General features: G+C 40.3%; 1 protein-coding gene and 1 long non-coding RNA gene across 2 annotated transcripts; one reads left to right on the forward strand and one right to left on the reverse strand.

Annotated features, from left to right (window-relative positions):
• Positions 1-206: 206 nt before the first annotated feature.
• Positions 207-12,422, reverse strand: LOC144533803 (uncharacterized). Its single transcript, XR_013503471.1, has 4 exons — positions 12,216-12,422; positions 10,838-11,011; positions 3,075-3,192; positions 207-2,895 (listed from the first exon to the last, which is right to left on the reverse strand). It is a non-coding gene; the product is annotated as an uncharacterized LOC144533803 (long non-coding RNA).
• A 77-nt stretch (positions 12,423-12,499) lies between these two features.
• On the forward strand, positions 12,500-16,420 carry LOC144533801 (alpha-1,6-mannosyl-glycoprotein 2-beta-N-acetylglucosaminyltransferase). The gene is made up of 2 exons (XM_078275364.1): positions 12,500-12,607; positions 12,732-16,420. Exon 2 carries the CDS (start codon positions 13,029-13,031, stop codon positions 14,289-14,291), a length of 1,263 nt encoding a protein of 420 aa, XP_078131490.1. The 5' UTR covers positions 12,500-12,607; positions 12,732-13,028; the 3' UTR covers positions 14,292-16,420.
• Positions 16,421-16,634: the final 214 nt, after the last annotated feature.

Genomic DNA, 16,634 nt, shown 5'->3' on the forward strand with positions numbered 1-16,634 from the left:
CAGCGTAACATGAGACACAGCCGTCTTCTAACCGTTAACAAACTGGGAACTATATTCTCAGAAAGGCGAAGCTCTGCTACTTCTGCTATTTGGGCGGAGTGATTTGCTTTGCAGCAAGCCTTTCTGAGAATATATTTCCCGGTTTGTTTACGGTTAGAAGATGGCTGTGTCTCATGTTAGGTTGTATTTTGTAAATAGGAACATGTTGGCGTTATTTTGTCACTTATTCGGAGCAGTAGGCGAGTTGGAACCAGTTACCTGCAGGTTCTGTGCTAGGCTAAGCTACCGGTGGAACCGTCAGACAGCGTTACAACACGCACGGACACGAGAAGGGTATGTATCGACTTGTCTTACTCTAGGGGTTACGGTAAATAAGCTAAAGTCCCAATAAGTCGGCGTGTTCCTTTAATGTAAAGCACTTTGGATACCTGCGGGTTGCTGTAAAGGGCTATATAAATAAATTCCAAAAAGGAAGAAGAAATTATAACCAAGAAAGTCATAAAGAAATCATGTCGAGTCACTCAAGGTTGGTTACAAAAAGTGATAAAAAGGCCTTTAATAAATAGGGCAAGACATTAAAAATACACCAACGCGTGTCGGCTTGAGTCTTCCTCAGGGTGTAGTGACACAAAGGGAACATCAGAGTGATTATAGCTTGCAGGTGTGTACAGGTGAGAGCATGATATGCTCACCCTGGCCTCCAGGGGCGTAACACCACAGACCCAATACACAACACATGGTACAAAATGCAGTACTTAGGCCACCACCATCTTCAATCAAGCAAAATACAGAGTACAGCCAACAAAAAATGGCATCATATACTTCAGTGTTTTTAGAAACACAAAAAGGATGGATGAATTACAACAAAAAAAACCCCAGCTTATCAAGAGGATTGAATTACAAAAAAGGGGGGAGGAGGGGGGAAAAAGCAAAGAAACTCTTTTGGGCATTGTCATATAAACAAAACACCCAGAGACATCCAAGGACTGAAAAACAGAACCAAGTCTTTACCGTGAAAATCCAGGCAGAACTACAAAAAAGATGTGAGGTCAAAATCCTCATTGAGGCAGCAGGGAAACTGGTGCTGTTGAGGGGATGGATCCAGTATGCCTCTCTTTGTTTTAGGCTGTAAAAGTACTTTAAATAAGTCACACAGGTGTTTTCTGTTCTGTTGCCTGATCAGTCCGTCTCAGGACTGTGCAGGCGTTCATTGGCATCTCCCTAGTCTATATCCACGACGTTCCACTTCCGGGATTGTTCCGGTGCTGTCAGAAATTACGCCGGATTATACTCTTTTCGGCCGGATGTCCGTCACCTTCCACTTCCTTTGTGTTGGCATTCTAAACTCCAGTGGATTTCTGAGGACTATGGTTAACTGCTCCTCAGATCTCTGCAGGGTAAATCCAGACAGCTAGCTAGACTGATCTAGATCTGTCCAATCGGAGTTTTTTTGTTGCACGACTAAAACAACTTTTGAACGTACACGTTCCAACAAAACAAGTTCCTTCACGAGGCTATTTTGCAGCGGCACCGTGGCTCCGCTCAGCGCTTAGCGCCCAAGACGATTGTGATTGGTTTAAAGAAATGCCAATAAACCAGAGCACGTTTTTCTCCCATCCCGGAATGCTGTGCGGACTAGCCAGACCCTCCTCCGCAGCTCTGTGGAGGAAGGTCTGGCGATGCAATGCATCTCCCTCAGCGTTCTGTTGGTTGTGTTGCTAGAGAGAAACTAGATGTTGGAATCATATCAAACTAAATAACGGTCCAAAGTTAGGCTAAATTTGGGCGAGGGAGAAACTGGCATGGCCATTTTCAAAGGGCCATGCCTTGACCATTTGACCTCCAGATATCTGAATGAAAATGAGTTCTCTGGGTACCCACGAGTCTCCCCTTTACAGACATGCACACTTTATGATAATCATATGCAGTTTTTAGCTGGCAACTATCATGTTATTCACAAACAGTTTACAGGTTTTTATGCTTTCTATCAACAAATCACTTGAAAAAGTGCAAATAGCTGCCGTAAATGGGATAATGCCTGCCGTAAATGGGAAAATAGCTGCCATAAATGGGAAAAAAGCTGCCGTAAATGGGAAAATAGCTGCCATAAATGGGAAAAAAGCTGCCGTAAATGGGAAAAGGTCTGACTCTAGATCTAGAAAAACATCTCCCCCCTAGGTTTGTCCTGAGCCCTGAATGTTTGGAACGTCTGGGTTCATTGTTGATGGGTTATCATGTACTGTAAGCTGCATTATAAAATTGAAGCTGTTCCATGCGGCATTACGTCTGACTATGTTACAAAATGTTAATAAGATTACATTTCATAAGCTTTATCATACAGTGTATGCAAAATCCTCATCTTCATACCACCAAGTATTTACAACCATCCGGTGGAGTAAATGCTACATTTTCCCATTAACTGTAGTGGAGTCTCACAAAATGTGCATACTCAAAGTACAAGCACCACAAACTTGTAAATAATCGCAATACTTTCAATGTATTTTATTATTTCCGATCTCTGCCTTTGTGCAATAGCAGATGTTTTTAACAGTTATGCAGTTTTCTGATTAATGAATGTAGAGAACATGCAACTTCTGATCTGTCAGAGATGTGATTCACTTCAGTCAAAACTTAGTTTTGGTTTTAAGAGAGGTTTATACAAGTACAAGAGTAATTTGGTATAAACTGAATACACACAAGACATTGTTTTTAATTCCACTTGGATCAACACACAGTCTATTTTAGTCTTGTTTTTAGTTCATGTTCAAGGCCGCTGTGATTTGCTCCCTCCTTTTTGTTCGCCTTTGCACAAACGTCTGCAGACAATGTTAAACTCCCTCCCTGAGGTTTAGCAGAAACATTCATCACAGGAAAACAGGAACAGTCACATGGAAACTGAAAAAAAACACAAAACACGCTGAGTGATGATTATTTTGGCCATGGTCTTTTGCCCTCTTCCAACAAGGGAAGTGAGAAAGAAAATAACTTAACAAGACAGTGTTATTGTATGATGAACTTAAAGACAGGGCTTGTAGAAAGTCAGAGAATTAGGGAAAAAAAACAAACATGCATACCCTTGCATGGTTTGGAAAGAGGCTCTTTAAAGACATTTATGTTTCCATGGATTGCTTCTGTGAATGTGTTTCAGGCTCCCTCGTCCGTTGCACCGTCTCAACACTCCCCCCTAAAGTCCTGCATTGAAAATGTTACTTAAGTAGAAGTATGTAAATATCATCAGGGAAATGTACTTAAAGTATTAAAAGTAAAAGTACTCAATGCAGAATAATCCTCACATTGTAGAAACTGGAAACTATCAAAACAGTTCTGTCAATCAACTAAGTGTTTAATCGTCTAATCATTTCACCTGGACTTGTAGGCCTGTATACTGTTGGGTGGTTTAATTTATTATTATTAAATCTTATTTTATAAACGACATGTGTTGTGTGTGTGCAGAAATCCTAATTTGTAAAGTATCTAAAGCTGTCAGATGAATGTAGTGGGGTAAAAAAGTACAAGATTTCTCTCTGAAATGTAGTGGAGTAGAAGTAGAGAGTGGCATGAATAGAAACTCAAATTTGTACTTAAGTACAGTACTTGAGTAAATGTACTTAGTTACATTCCACCACTGCTTATAAAGTGTTTCAATTGTGTGTGTGTGTGTGTGTGTGTGTGTGTGTGTGTGTGTGTGTGTGTGTGTTTTCCTGGCTGAGAGTCTGAGGGCTGTTGATGGGACACAAGGGGCCTGCTGCAGGACATGAGAAACCCCAGCTGCAACGGGACTGGGCTGCCTGGGTTTCACTAAAACCTGGGAACTGCAGAAGTATTGACAACAAATGCACATCCTGATTTGAAGTCGTATTCAATCCCATGGTTTAATAGATTTACATTTTTAAGACTTTACATTCATTTAAGACTGCTGTAGGCCAGGTTTTAAGTGATATAATATCTGCAGCTTAGATTAAATGATAACGTCATGTGTTGTTCCTTCTCTAATCTAATATATATATATATATATTTACTATAATAAATCCAATAATGACCCTAATGCGTCATCAGATATTAAGGAAACATGCTAATTTGATATTCTATCTTTTCTGACAAAAATGCTAATGCTAGTATTTTCTCCTTTTGAAATTTCCGTTCCGTGACGGAATGTCTGTTTGTGTTTCGGCCTGTGTGTTGATATCAACTGCCCAGTTTGACAGCCAGGCCGAGTAGCCAGATATACCTGTAAAAACATAAACCCAGCGCGCTACAGCTGTCACGTCAGTACAGCCATGAAAGCAGCAAACAAACAAACAAACAGGATCAACGGAGATAGATTCTACCCAACTGAAAACATTTTTTAACTTTGCGTCGAGACGATGCAGACCGCAAGGACTGTGATTGGTCAACTCGTCCTGTGTGTTGATAGTGGATGTTTCAAGCAGCCTACTGTGGGGAGTAGTAAAATGCTAGTTCACTGACATAAGCTTTGCAAATAAACTCAGACGTATTTTGGTTACAATGACGGGGTTATCCATTTGTAAAGTGTCTATATGTCAGCAACGTTTTGAAATTAGCACTTCGCCAGCAAGTTGTACTTTGTGGGCAGTTGTGCTAAAGTTTGCTTGCTAACATGACGCTGGCCATTGAGTTTCGCGATTGACCCTCCGGAAACCACACGCCCCCTAGTGTTCTGGCGGTGAAAAGCATCGCGATGCAAAGAAACGCGTTCAACCCCGACGCAGAACTCCGAAAGGGTCACGACGCCGTAGGAGCGACAGCGTAGCTACGGCGCGGAGTTGACGCAGAAGCATAAAACAGCCTTAACCCTGCTAACGGCTAACGTTACCGGAGGACCAGGCAAGCGGCCACAGCTGTTTAAAACATGTAGCCTGTTCAGCGGCCGTAGCCGACAACGGTGAGTTATTTTAAACCAAGAGCCAATAGCTAGAAACGGCCCTGGATGTGCCAAATGCCAAAGTTAAAAGTATTTAAATAAAGGGTTATCTACATTCATTTTTTTTATTAGATTTTCTCCGCGGCTGAAATGCTCATCTGCGCTTTCATCACCTCAAGACTGGATTACTGTAACAGCATTCTCTTCGGCACATCCACAAAAATATTCAACAAACTACAAGACATTCAAAACTCAGCTGCCCGTCTGCTCATCCACTCCCGCACACCCAACATCAAATCACCCCAGTCCTTCAAAACTTCCACTGGCTCCACATTCAACAAAGAATCCAGTTCAAAAGTCTCCTCATTGCTTACAAAGCCCTCCACAACCTGTCCATCTCCTACTCCCTGACCTCCTGCACCGACACACTCCTACCCGCAACCTCAGATCCACTGACCCCAATATCCTCCCCCCTCTCACATTTTATCAGAATACAGAATAGAAAATCTGCTTGGAAATATAGGAAATATCGGATAGAATGACACAATGTAATTCTGCTAAATAAAACAAATCACATTCATTATTAATTTCTCTTGTTTTCAACAATTTGTACATCCGAATACAATACACATTTTCTATAGGCTCAGTCTGCCACTTTCCAGTACTTGTTCCACCATGGTATCAGAATTTCGGATAGTCATCATGGAAACATGAATTGGTCATGTGACACTGCTGGGAAGACTGGCAGAACAGGCAGCCAAGTCACAGTACTCTGAGCCAATGGAAATCACAATTGTCAGATTGACAGCACTCAAGCCCAATGCAGGGAAAATAAAGGAAAAGGCGGGAATGACACTGCTGCCAGTATATTACTGTAAATTCAAATAATACAGTAAGAAACTGTATGTCTATTTGCAGTAAAATACCTTAAAATTGAAAACGTTTTCTGGTTTACAACTCATTTTCTGTAGGGGACATGTGAAACATGCCATTAGGTCAAAATCATGATTATATGCAATTCTTATTAAAATTAGGAAAAAGTCAATCAAGCTGATACAAACAATCCTACGTTTTTGAGCCGTTACACAACAATAGGGTTAAGAGTTCACAGAATCAGAAACTTTATCATTGAGAGATATTTCATTGATTTGAATTAATTTACTCTAGTGTACTCTTTTTAAAATGACCCTATTTGAGGGAATATTTGCTTCACCTGACAGTATATTATAGAAGTGCAGACAGGCAATGGGAAGAGACAGAGGGGGATGACATGCAACTAAACTCTTCGGCTGTATTTCAACCGGACATGTAGCGGTTTACACGGTAGTCCTTGAACCACAGCGACGCCCCTCGAAGTGTACTTATTCAACATTGTCTCTATTTCCCATTATAATTAGTATCAGACTACCACTTCTGGTAAATATGGTTATATGTCAGTTCCTTTCCAGGAAATTCTTAGGAAACTGTCACTGGAATTAGTTATCAAAGAATGGACAAAATCACTGGAGTTGTTTCTTTAAGCTTACTTTACTTTAGAGTCAGTTTACAGCACTCGGTGTAAGTACAGAAAATGACTGACGAGTGACCTCAACAGTGGCTTTTTAAAGGAGTAGGGGGTCAAGTTAGTTATACGGTTCGCACAATCAGTAGCTTTCTTCTTTTCTCTGGTCAGGCTCCATATCTCTTCCACGTTATGCGCTCTGCCTTCAGGGCATCCTGTGCTTTTTGCAAGGTCACTCAGCTTTCAACACAGAAATACTAAAACAGCACTTTTGATGCAAATGGTTTAACCCTTGTGCTGTCTTCCCGTCGACCGTGCAACTTTTTGTTTGTCTTTTCTGGGACAAAATTAAAAATTGCTTTTTTTCCGATACTTTTTCTGTTTTTTTTGTCACTTTTTTATTTATTTTTTTCCAAGTGTTTGAAGCTTTTTCCAACATTTTTGTCACAACGCAATACCTGTCTGTTTTGTTTTGTTAAACTCGCTCAGGTTAGGTTACATTTACAAATGGGCAGTGTTTGGGACTTATGTACCTTTTTATTGGGCCTCTCAGAATAAAAAAAATATTTTGCAGTATACTCAAACACTAAAACTGCTCAGTAATTCTGTTGTCTATGACATATCTGTCCACAAACTGTTTTTTTTTTTTTTCCAAATACGTTGATCAAACCTCAAAAAGTATTACAGGCTGTATTGGGAATGTCCAAAAGTAGCAGGTTTGACATTTTTCTTGTTTTTAAACGGTGCACATAATATATCACACCTCTCTTAATCTTCCCCTTTAACCAGATACTAAACATGTATCTTCCATCCATCTAACTTACCCACCCCCCCCTCCCCCCTCCCTCTCGGCCCGTCCCCGTGTCCTATTCATTGTGATGCACAGGATTGTACTGACAGGTAAAGGAAAAGAAAACTGAATAGGTAATTAAAGAATAAGTAAGTACACAGATAATAAAATACAATAAATAAATAAATAAAGAGTAAAGAAAAAAAAAAGGGGGGGGGTCAACCAATAGCTGAGGATAGATGGTTTGTATAAGACATACCTGCAAACTCAGAAGGGCTGAAAAAGGTGACACATTTTATACCCCCCCAATAACTTATTTCACCAGTAAATTCCTCACAAAAACAACCACTGGATGGGAAAAGGGTATTTTACAATAACTTTGAATGCACCACGAGGCTGGCGAGGCGAGTTTGAAGTGAACGCAACATCTGTGTTGTTTTTCCGACAACAGCAGCTGCACACTGTAATACGTTCCTCTTCAGTGAAATACAGACAAACTTTTACACCGTTTAGCTGTAAGCATTTTAACCGTGTTTACTCCAGCTGCTAGCTAACGGTAGGCTAATGTTACCTGCTGCCAAGTGTAGTGTTAACTAGCGTGACATGCGGCGATGTTTAGGTTGCCTCTAACGTCTGTTTTTAGAACATCAGAGAAGCGCAGGTATTTCAGTGGCACCTAAATAAGGCACCGAAATTCGCGTTGCAATTCGGTCCGGTAAGGCAACGGTCATTAAGGCAAATAAAAACTCTTCGGATCTACACGATTCACGTGGATGACATTTTCCCATTCAAAACGGCGATTTTCGCCGAAAAGCGACTAGTTTGCAGGTATGATAAGAAGGGAGGGGGCCCCAGGTTTTATGAAATTTCTTCAGGGATCCTCTGACAGTATGTTTGATTTTTTTCTAGGTGTAAAAATGACATTACCTCTTCTAACCAGGAATTTGTGCTAGGTGGCTTTGGGCTCTTCCACTGTAGTAGTATTTGACGCTTGGCTATCAGAGCAGCAAATGCAATAACATCAGCTTGGTAGCTAGTACATCGTCCCACAATAGGAGACACACCAAATATACCAATCAAGGGGCATGGGGACATAGGGATATTACGGACTACAGAGAGGGTGTCAAAAAAGGATGTCCAAAAAGAGTCTAGCTTAGGGCAGGAGAAAAAAGTGTGTGTATGGTCTGCTGTAGAGCACCTGATGCAGAATTCATCTGTATCAGGGAATAGTTTTTTCAGTCTGGCCCTTGTATAGTGAAGTCTGAAGACCATTTTGAATTGAATGAGACTCATACGTGCACAAATACAAGTAGTGTTAATTCTAAGTAAAACTTCTCTCCACCAGACCTCATCCAGTGTGAGACCTAGCTCATTTCCCCAAGCATCCTTAAGCCATAAAAGAGGAGCGAGTTGAAATGAAAGAAGACCATGGATTGAAGAGATACTATTTTGTTATACTGAGGAGGACATGATATTTTCTAACAACGTTTTTTTTCAGGTAATGTAGGAAATTAAGTGAATTGTGTTTTGGTGAAATTACGCAACTGGAAATGTCTGAATAGACCTAGATTTTGGAATCCCAAATTTCACGGTAAGGTCAGTAATGTTTCCAAAGGTGTCATCTACGTAAAGGTCGCTAAAAGAGACCAGGCCCATCCACTTTCAATGTGCAAATGTTTTGTCTACCCTGGAAGGTAAGAACAGATGGTTGTTGCAGAATATGGGAGTGAGGACAGAAGGGGATTTTAATCTATAGTGATTTCTGAACTGTTTCCAAATTTTCAGTGAGGATAGAACAGGATTATTGGTGTATTGGGAGGGCCGCATAGGAAGGGGTGCAGGGAGTGAGGTTGAGGTACAAGAATTAGCTTCCATGACACACCACACAATGTCTGGGCTATGGCAGCACTTCTTTAGCATCTGAATGTTAGCGGCCTGTCCACAAACTTTGAGGATTTCCAAACACATTTATTTTCCAGCTTGAGAATGGTGTCTGATACACATGGATAAAATCTTGGAAAATATTTATATGTCACTGTTTTTGCCAGTGGTGTAAGTATTCAGATCCTTTACTTAAGTAAAAGTACTAATACCACACTGTAAAAATACTCTGTTACAAATAAAAGTCCTGCATTGAAATTCTTTAGTTAAAGTGCCCATATTATGAAAAAATCACTTTTTCTGGGATTTGGGGTGTTATTTTGTGTCTCTGGTACTTCCACACGCATACAAACTTTGAAAAAAAACCATCCATGCTGTTTTGAGTGAGATACGGTTTCTGAATGTGTCCTGCCTTCAATGTCCGGGTGAGCTGTTCAAAATCTGCACGGCTTTCTACGTAACTAGCCGAGACGAGGGGCCTAGGGGGCTAACCGTTAGCATGCTAGTGCGTTCTCAATGGCAAAACACTGCTACAACACACAAAAATTCACCCTAATCTACAAAATGATTTGTATACAACTACTTCCATGTCGCTGTTCTGCAGGTATTCCACGCAAAGTTGGAAGTGCGCCCTCGTTTAGAAGAAGTCTCCCGGCTCATCCTGACTTGTACAGGCCGAAGTTGGAGAAACAGATAGCTAGCTCATGTAATCCTTAACTAGCTACTGCGCATGTGCGACTGACAACAAAGATGTTACAGAAGTTGCGAGGTCTCACTCTGTAGCTAAAACAGAGACCTGAACACAGGGTGAAAAGAGGAGCTGCAGCAATGTGCAGTACAACACAAATATGGTGTTTTTTGAAAATTAAACTATGTAAACCTATTCTGATACAATCTCAAATTACAATTATGAACCTGAAAATTAGCATAATATGGCCACTTTAATACTTAAGTAAAAGTATGTAAGTACCATCAGGAAAATGTACTTAAAGTATTTAAAGTAAAAGTATGCAGAAAAATCCAAACATTTTAGAAACTGGAAACGATCCCAAACTGTTCTATCATTTTCAGCTGGACTTGTGGGCCTGTATATTGTTGGGTAGTTTAATTTATAATAAATAAAAAAAATCGTATTTTATTAACTACATGTGTTTTGTGTGCAGAAATCTAAAATTGTAAAGTAACAAGTAACTAAAGCTGTCAGATGAATGTAGTGGAGTAAAAAGTACAATATTTCTCTCTGAAATGTAGCGGAGTAGAAGTAGAAAGTGGCATGAAAAAGTATTTACAGTACTTGAGTAAATGCACTTACAGTAGTTACTGTTACTGTTGTTTTGTTATAATTAATGGTAAAATATGTACCTTTTTTTTAATTTTGTTTCTGTTTGGTTTGAATTATACAGCTACATAAGTTTAACTATATCATTAGTATCTTTATTTGACTTACTTAAAGTACCTGTTAATGCTTTTGTTTTGAAAGTATACCATTCAGTCTTAACCACCAGGTGAAGTCTACATAGCTGGGTAATCAGGGATGTAGCAGTTATAGACACCGGGGATGGCAGATGGGTTTTTTTACCAGACACAGAGAGACGCCATTGTTCTTTGTTTTAACGTTTGTTCCTCTCCAACCCTGGATAAAACGTCATCTAATGCCTGGTCAATGAACGTTTCTGAACTGCGTAAAAATTCACTCCTTCGGTGCCTCGTGGCGGTTTGATTTTCAATCTGAGGACAAATTGCCATTAGAGTTACATTCCACCACTGGTTTTTGCCTACTCACTATTTCCTGAAAATAGCAGATTCTGTGGAATTATTTGAGGCAGTGGGACAGTTTTTCTCACTGGCTCACACAGCCAGGCTGTTTGCGTTATCTGGAAGAAGTGGTCCAGCAGCTTCAGCAACAACAGGCCTACAGGCGGGACGTCTTCATTAACCATGAGTGGAGCATGACAGCCTGCGGGGGATGATAAAGAGTACACGTCACATTTAAAAACAGCCCACTACTTGCAATTTTTTGCAAAAAAAAAAAAAAAGACTTCCAGACTTTAGGGTCTGACCCAATTTTGATATTTTGGTGCTCAATGTTAACACCATAAACTGGAAAGGTGCATTTTTTCAATAGAGCGTTATATCTGTCTCCCACATCATTTGATGTAGGGCTTCATTCACCAGTACAATCTGTGTATTTTATACATAGACTGTACAGTCTATGGTTTTATACCACAGCAATCCAAAGATTAAAAAAAAAAAAACGGAACATTGACATGGACTGCTGAATTCAAACTTCCCATGCAGCCTGTGTCATGTGACAGACATGTGACAGACATGTGACAGACATGTGATTGAGGAAAACAAATCAAATATTACTTATAAATCCAATTTTCTTTTTGAACAATGTAACCCAGAGTGATTTGGAAATATTGTTGACAAGGGGTTTGGCATAGCGTAACAAACAGCACAGGTATTCTCCAACGCTACAGTGTCGTATTTAAGCATACTGTCCCAGTATCTGACACCAGTCCCTGCATCTCTTGTTCCTTCTCCTGTTGTTATGCACCCCCCTCCACTATCAAGGGTATCACGTTTCCTGTCTTGTAGTTTCAAGTATTACACCCTTTGTTATGTGTTTGGGTGGGATTTCAACATAAAACAATTCCAACTCAACCAGTCAAACGTGAACAGTCGGAGGAAAAAAGTGTTGCCCCGTAAAGTCCAGTATACTTCCTTCCAAAAACACTAATCCTTTTATACATTTCATTCTTATTATATTTTGTTAATTGTATTTTTTTTTTTATAGCATAGTCAGTAACATAGTCAAAACTGAAAATCTTATTTCTACTACGCCTATATACTAGCCTTCTATATCTTTAAATCTTGTTTTGCACTTGATGCAGAAAAATCCTGACATTTTAGAGACTGGAAACGATCCGATCGGCTAATCCTTTCAATTGGACTTGTAGGTCTATTTATTGTTGGGCAGTTTCATTTATATTTAAAAAAGAAATCATATTTTATAAACTACATGTGTTTTGTGTGCAAAAATCTTAATATGTAAAGTAACTAGTATAAAGCTGTACACTATTCCTCTCTGAAATGTAGTGGAATAGAAGTAGAAAGTGGAATGAAAAGAAAAGACTACTAAGTACAAGTAGGCCTACCTCAAAATTGCAGGCTACTTAAGGACAGTACTTGAGTAGATGTACTCAGTTACATTCCACCACTGCTCAGTGCTCACTAATTACTTGTGATACTGTAGACTAACAAGACAAATTGGTCCAATGTTATTGCCGTAAAAGGTGACCATTTTCTAGAGATTTGCCTACTGTTCAGTGTTCACTAGTCAAATAGTGCCTGCTTTACATATACGTCTCATATTACGCAGCTGCACACAACTATAGGTAAGACAATGATTCGTTGAGCAGGAGCTCAGTCTCTCCCCCCGTTGGCTGGATTGTACACGTCAGCAGTCAATAAATTGTACCCAAGATGGATCATGGTCCCATCATCCTCTTCCTGGTATGAGCGTGTTGACACATAACACCTAGTTTGGGTAAGTCAAAATTAGCTAACAGCGGTGACATAGCTTCTTTCTTTTTTCTTTCTTTCAACGCCAAATTAACACATGACTTGTATACAACGCTTACACCGTTCGCTTCGTTCTGCTTTTTCCACAGGTGGCCAATACAAGAGGGTGAAGCGACTGTTGTGGCAAATAGCACGCTTTTCAAGCGGAAAGACAGTCCTGCGCGAGGAAAGGCAGCCATCAGGAAACGTTTGACATTTGGTTTGAAGTCGCGCGACGTTGGACTTGTTCATTCACTCACCGCAACAAGTTGGGAGTTACGAGGAAACGGCGTTGCAAACAAAGTTTACAATGACGGCGCACGCGATAAGGTGAATGAAAGACGTTGCCGTTGTGTTCCAAAGTCTGTTTTTACTTTCTGGAAAAAAAACAAAACAAGAAAAAAAAAATGAGGTTTCGGCTGCTCAAAAGGAATCTGCTCGCGCTGTTGGGTGTTTCCTTTGTAGTTGTGACTCTTCTGTTTTCAACACGTGTGTTATTAGTTACCGATAATGACACCACTGGACCTAATAATAACGCCGTTCTGGTTGATCAGTGCACGCGCTCTGGTGCCATGGCGAAGTTTAACTTCGGCTCGCTTGCAGAGTTGACACAGTCCGTTTACAATGCCAATTACAGGCAGTGTGTTCACAATGCGGATAGGTTCCCAGGGGAGCCTAGACTGGTGCTGGTTGTGCAGGTCCACAACAGGCCTGAATACCTCAGACTGCTCATCAAGTCACTGGAGAAAGCGGCTGAAGTCCACAGCTTTCTCCTCATCTTTAGCCATGACTACTTTTCAGAGGAAATGAACGCCATTGTGCAAGGGATAACTTTCTGCAAAGTCCTGGAAATTTATTTCCCCTTCAGCACTCAGCTGTATCCCAATGAGTTTCCTGGAAAGGATCCGCGGGACTGCCCTCGAGACATATCCAAGGACAACGCTCTCAAAACAGGATGCCTGAACGCAGAGCACCCGGACTCGTATGGACACTACAGGGAGGCGTTCATCACTCAAACAAAACACCACTGGTGGTGGAAATTGCACTTTGTGTGGGAGCGAGTGCAGGTGCTGCAGGGCTACAGTGGCTTTGTAGTCTTTCTGGAGGAGGACAACTACATCTTACCGGACTTTTTCCATTTCTATAAATCAATGATGGAGTTCAGGAAGAGCAGCTGCCCGGATTGTGACATGCTGTCCTTAGGTAACCACAATGGCCTGACCGATTTCACCAGACTGTCCAATAAGGTGTTGACCACTGGGTGGATGTCCACTAAACACAACATAGGCATGGCCATCTCCAGGGAGGTGTACTACAAGCTGATGGGCTGCAACAACGAATTCTGCACCTATGACGACTACAACTGGGACTGGACTCTGCAGCACCTGTCGGGAACCTGCATATCAAAGCCCGTCAAAGTGCTCGTGGCACAGGGCTCCAGGGTTCTCCACACAGGAGACTGTGGCCTTCACCAGAAGGAAAACTGCAGGCCAGAATGGGCCTCGCAGAAAGTAGAGGAGAGCCTTCTAGCGGCCAACGACGGCCTCTTTCCGCCGTCTCTTGTCCTTAATGGTGCAGAAGGAGTGGAGCACAAGGCGCACATGAAGAACGGAGGATGGGGGGACGTCCGAGACCATATTCTATGCAAAAACTATGCCAAACGTCTTTGAACTCCCAACATTTCTCTCAGTCATATTCGTCATTGGTATTCTGCAGATGTGCCATTCATTCATAACTTTTCAGGGTTTCGGAGGCCGCAGTGGGTTGCGTTTTTCACTCGGGAGTGTGCTAATGCTCTCTTCCAGCAAGATCTTCCAAGAAAAGGGACCGACTCAAATCCCAAAAAATGCTGCTGGTACACAACTAGACTACAGCTCGTTTTGTATGTTTTTATTTTTAATCGCCAAAGCTGCAAAGTTGCCAAAGACTTTTTTTTTTTTTTTTTTTTTTTTTAAAGTTGTGTTGAATGCAGGCAATCATGTTGCCAGGTTTGTTTACTGTGTCTCTGGGTGTCTTCACAAGCCAAAACATTAGATTACATTTAATTGCACAGTGATGGGGATTAAGTGTAAACTATATCAGAGTGTACACACACACACACACACACACACACACACAGAGAGAGTAGAGGACCCACACACAGAAGTTGCTTCACAAAAGGGATAGTTTTTATTCCAGAGGTTAAACAGAAAGGCGGTAAAGACAGCAGACATTCAAGAAGGTGATATTCTGTTACACAGACAAACACTTACTACCAACTGTAGTCTGATCTAGAAGATCAGCACCACCTTGAAGGAAACGGCACAATTCTCATAAGGAGTATAAAGCAGAAAGACCTGGTGAGACAGACACACACACACACACACACACACACACACAAATTTGCAAATATATTTTTTCTTGACTGGGAACGTTGCACAGGATGTAGTTAATACGCAGTTTATTCCCAACAAGTTCAGTGTGTTAGTGTGTGATGAATGCCTGCCTGGCATTTCTTTTATGACCCATTCAGCTGGAATGCTTTTGCATGTGCTCTTTTAATGGTACGATTTATAAATTGCAACAACAAAAAAGACTGTACTGTACAGACGTATAGGTTTAATTAAAAAAAAGAAGAAAAAAAAGACTTATTATAATTGTAAGACAATCTTAAATAGACTGGGGAAAGTTGTAGTTTATACAGCAACTGTCTTTTTTTCAAGTTGACCATTGACTTTAATGTCAAAAAATGATTTAATGCATATAATGGAATTTGTGTTACTTAAACCAGGGGTCTTTTTTTTTTTCTTTTGAGGTGAGGTCAACTGGTACCACTTACTTAATCAGTCTCCTACTCCCCACTGTAATGATCCCTGGTTGCAACAAGAGAGCTGGCTTTTTCTTCTTTTGGTTGTGACTCTTATTTGCGTTCCGATAGGTGGAAAGTGACCTTTTGGAGTCTTGTTCAAGATCCTTTTTGTTCTGCAAACATCAGGGGGATCTGTGATTTTTGGCATTCCTGTATTTGCACCTTCTCTGTTAGAATATATTTTGTGATATCACATCCAAATGAAAATGGAATGAATTGTTTTGGGGTTTTATAAAAAATTGTGGTGTTCTGTACCTTTTTTCTGGCATTCACTAATAATCCAACTATAGCTGAAGTTGTGTTATTTAATTTGAATTAGTTATCAACACAAGCATATTGATGTGATTATTGCCCTTTTTAAAGCTGACCAAAAGTGCCTTGATTGTCATTTGTTCTATTTTTAAAAGAGATTTTTAAAGGTGCACTGATAACATTGTTGTTGACAAAGTACAAATGCGTTTTGTAAGTGCTGGGGACTTGTATATATTTGATGTCTTTCTTCATGAGATGTTGAGGGGAAAATGGAATGTGAATGTCAATTTCACAAAAATCTTCATTGTACAATTAGGGGAAAATAATTTCATCACTCTGGCATCTTGTAACGGGTGACAGCGGCTCCAGATAAGTGGTTCAATCTGATATTAGTTCACCTCAGTGTGCCTTATGGAGATTCCTGGTAAAATAATATGAAATTAATGTGATAATGAAATAGTCTATTTGTCGAAAAGCACAATTTGTTTTAAGGAACATGGCAAAGATGGCCTAATAAATAAACAGTACTTTGTAAAAATGACTTCACTGAAGTGTGTGTGTGTGTGTATGCAGGATGATTCCTTAGTGGGTAGATAATAAGACCAACTTTTTGGTTTTCTTTCTGATAATCACTTGAAATAGCTGTTCATTGTTCACCTATTGTCTGCCAAATGGAAACAATAAAAGGCTGAACTTTCATTGTTTGTCTCACACATTTTATTTTACGTTTGGTTCTAATTTAAATAGGGTTCAATTTGTACACTTTCAGTTAATTCCAGTAGCAACCTGGCGGTTTTAGGTCATTACAAAGGAGGTTTACTGAAAATACAAAAAAAAAAAGAAAGTCAAATCTGTCTTCAGACAGGCCTACAAGTTGGGTCTTCAGTTTCATCTCTTATGTTAGAAGTTTCTG

This window comes from Sander vitreus, chromosome 18 (assembly GCF_031162955.1).
Source record: "Sander vitreus isolate 19-12246 chromosome 18, sanVit1, whole genome shotgun sequence".
NCBI lineage: Eukaryota > Metazoa > Chordata > Actinopteri > Perciformes > Percidae > Sander > Sander vitreus.

Excerpts from the sequence above, each read along its gene's own strand:
- LOC144533801 (XM_078275364.1), top strand. The coding sequence starts at position 13,029 with ATGAGGTTTCGGCTGCTCAAAAGGAATCTGCTCGCGCTGTTGGGTGTT.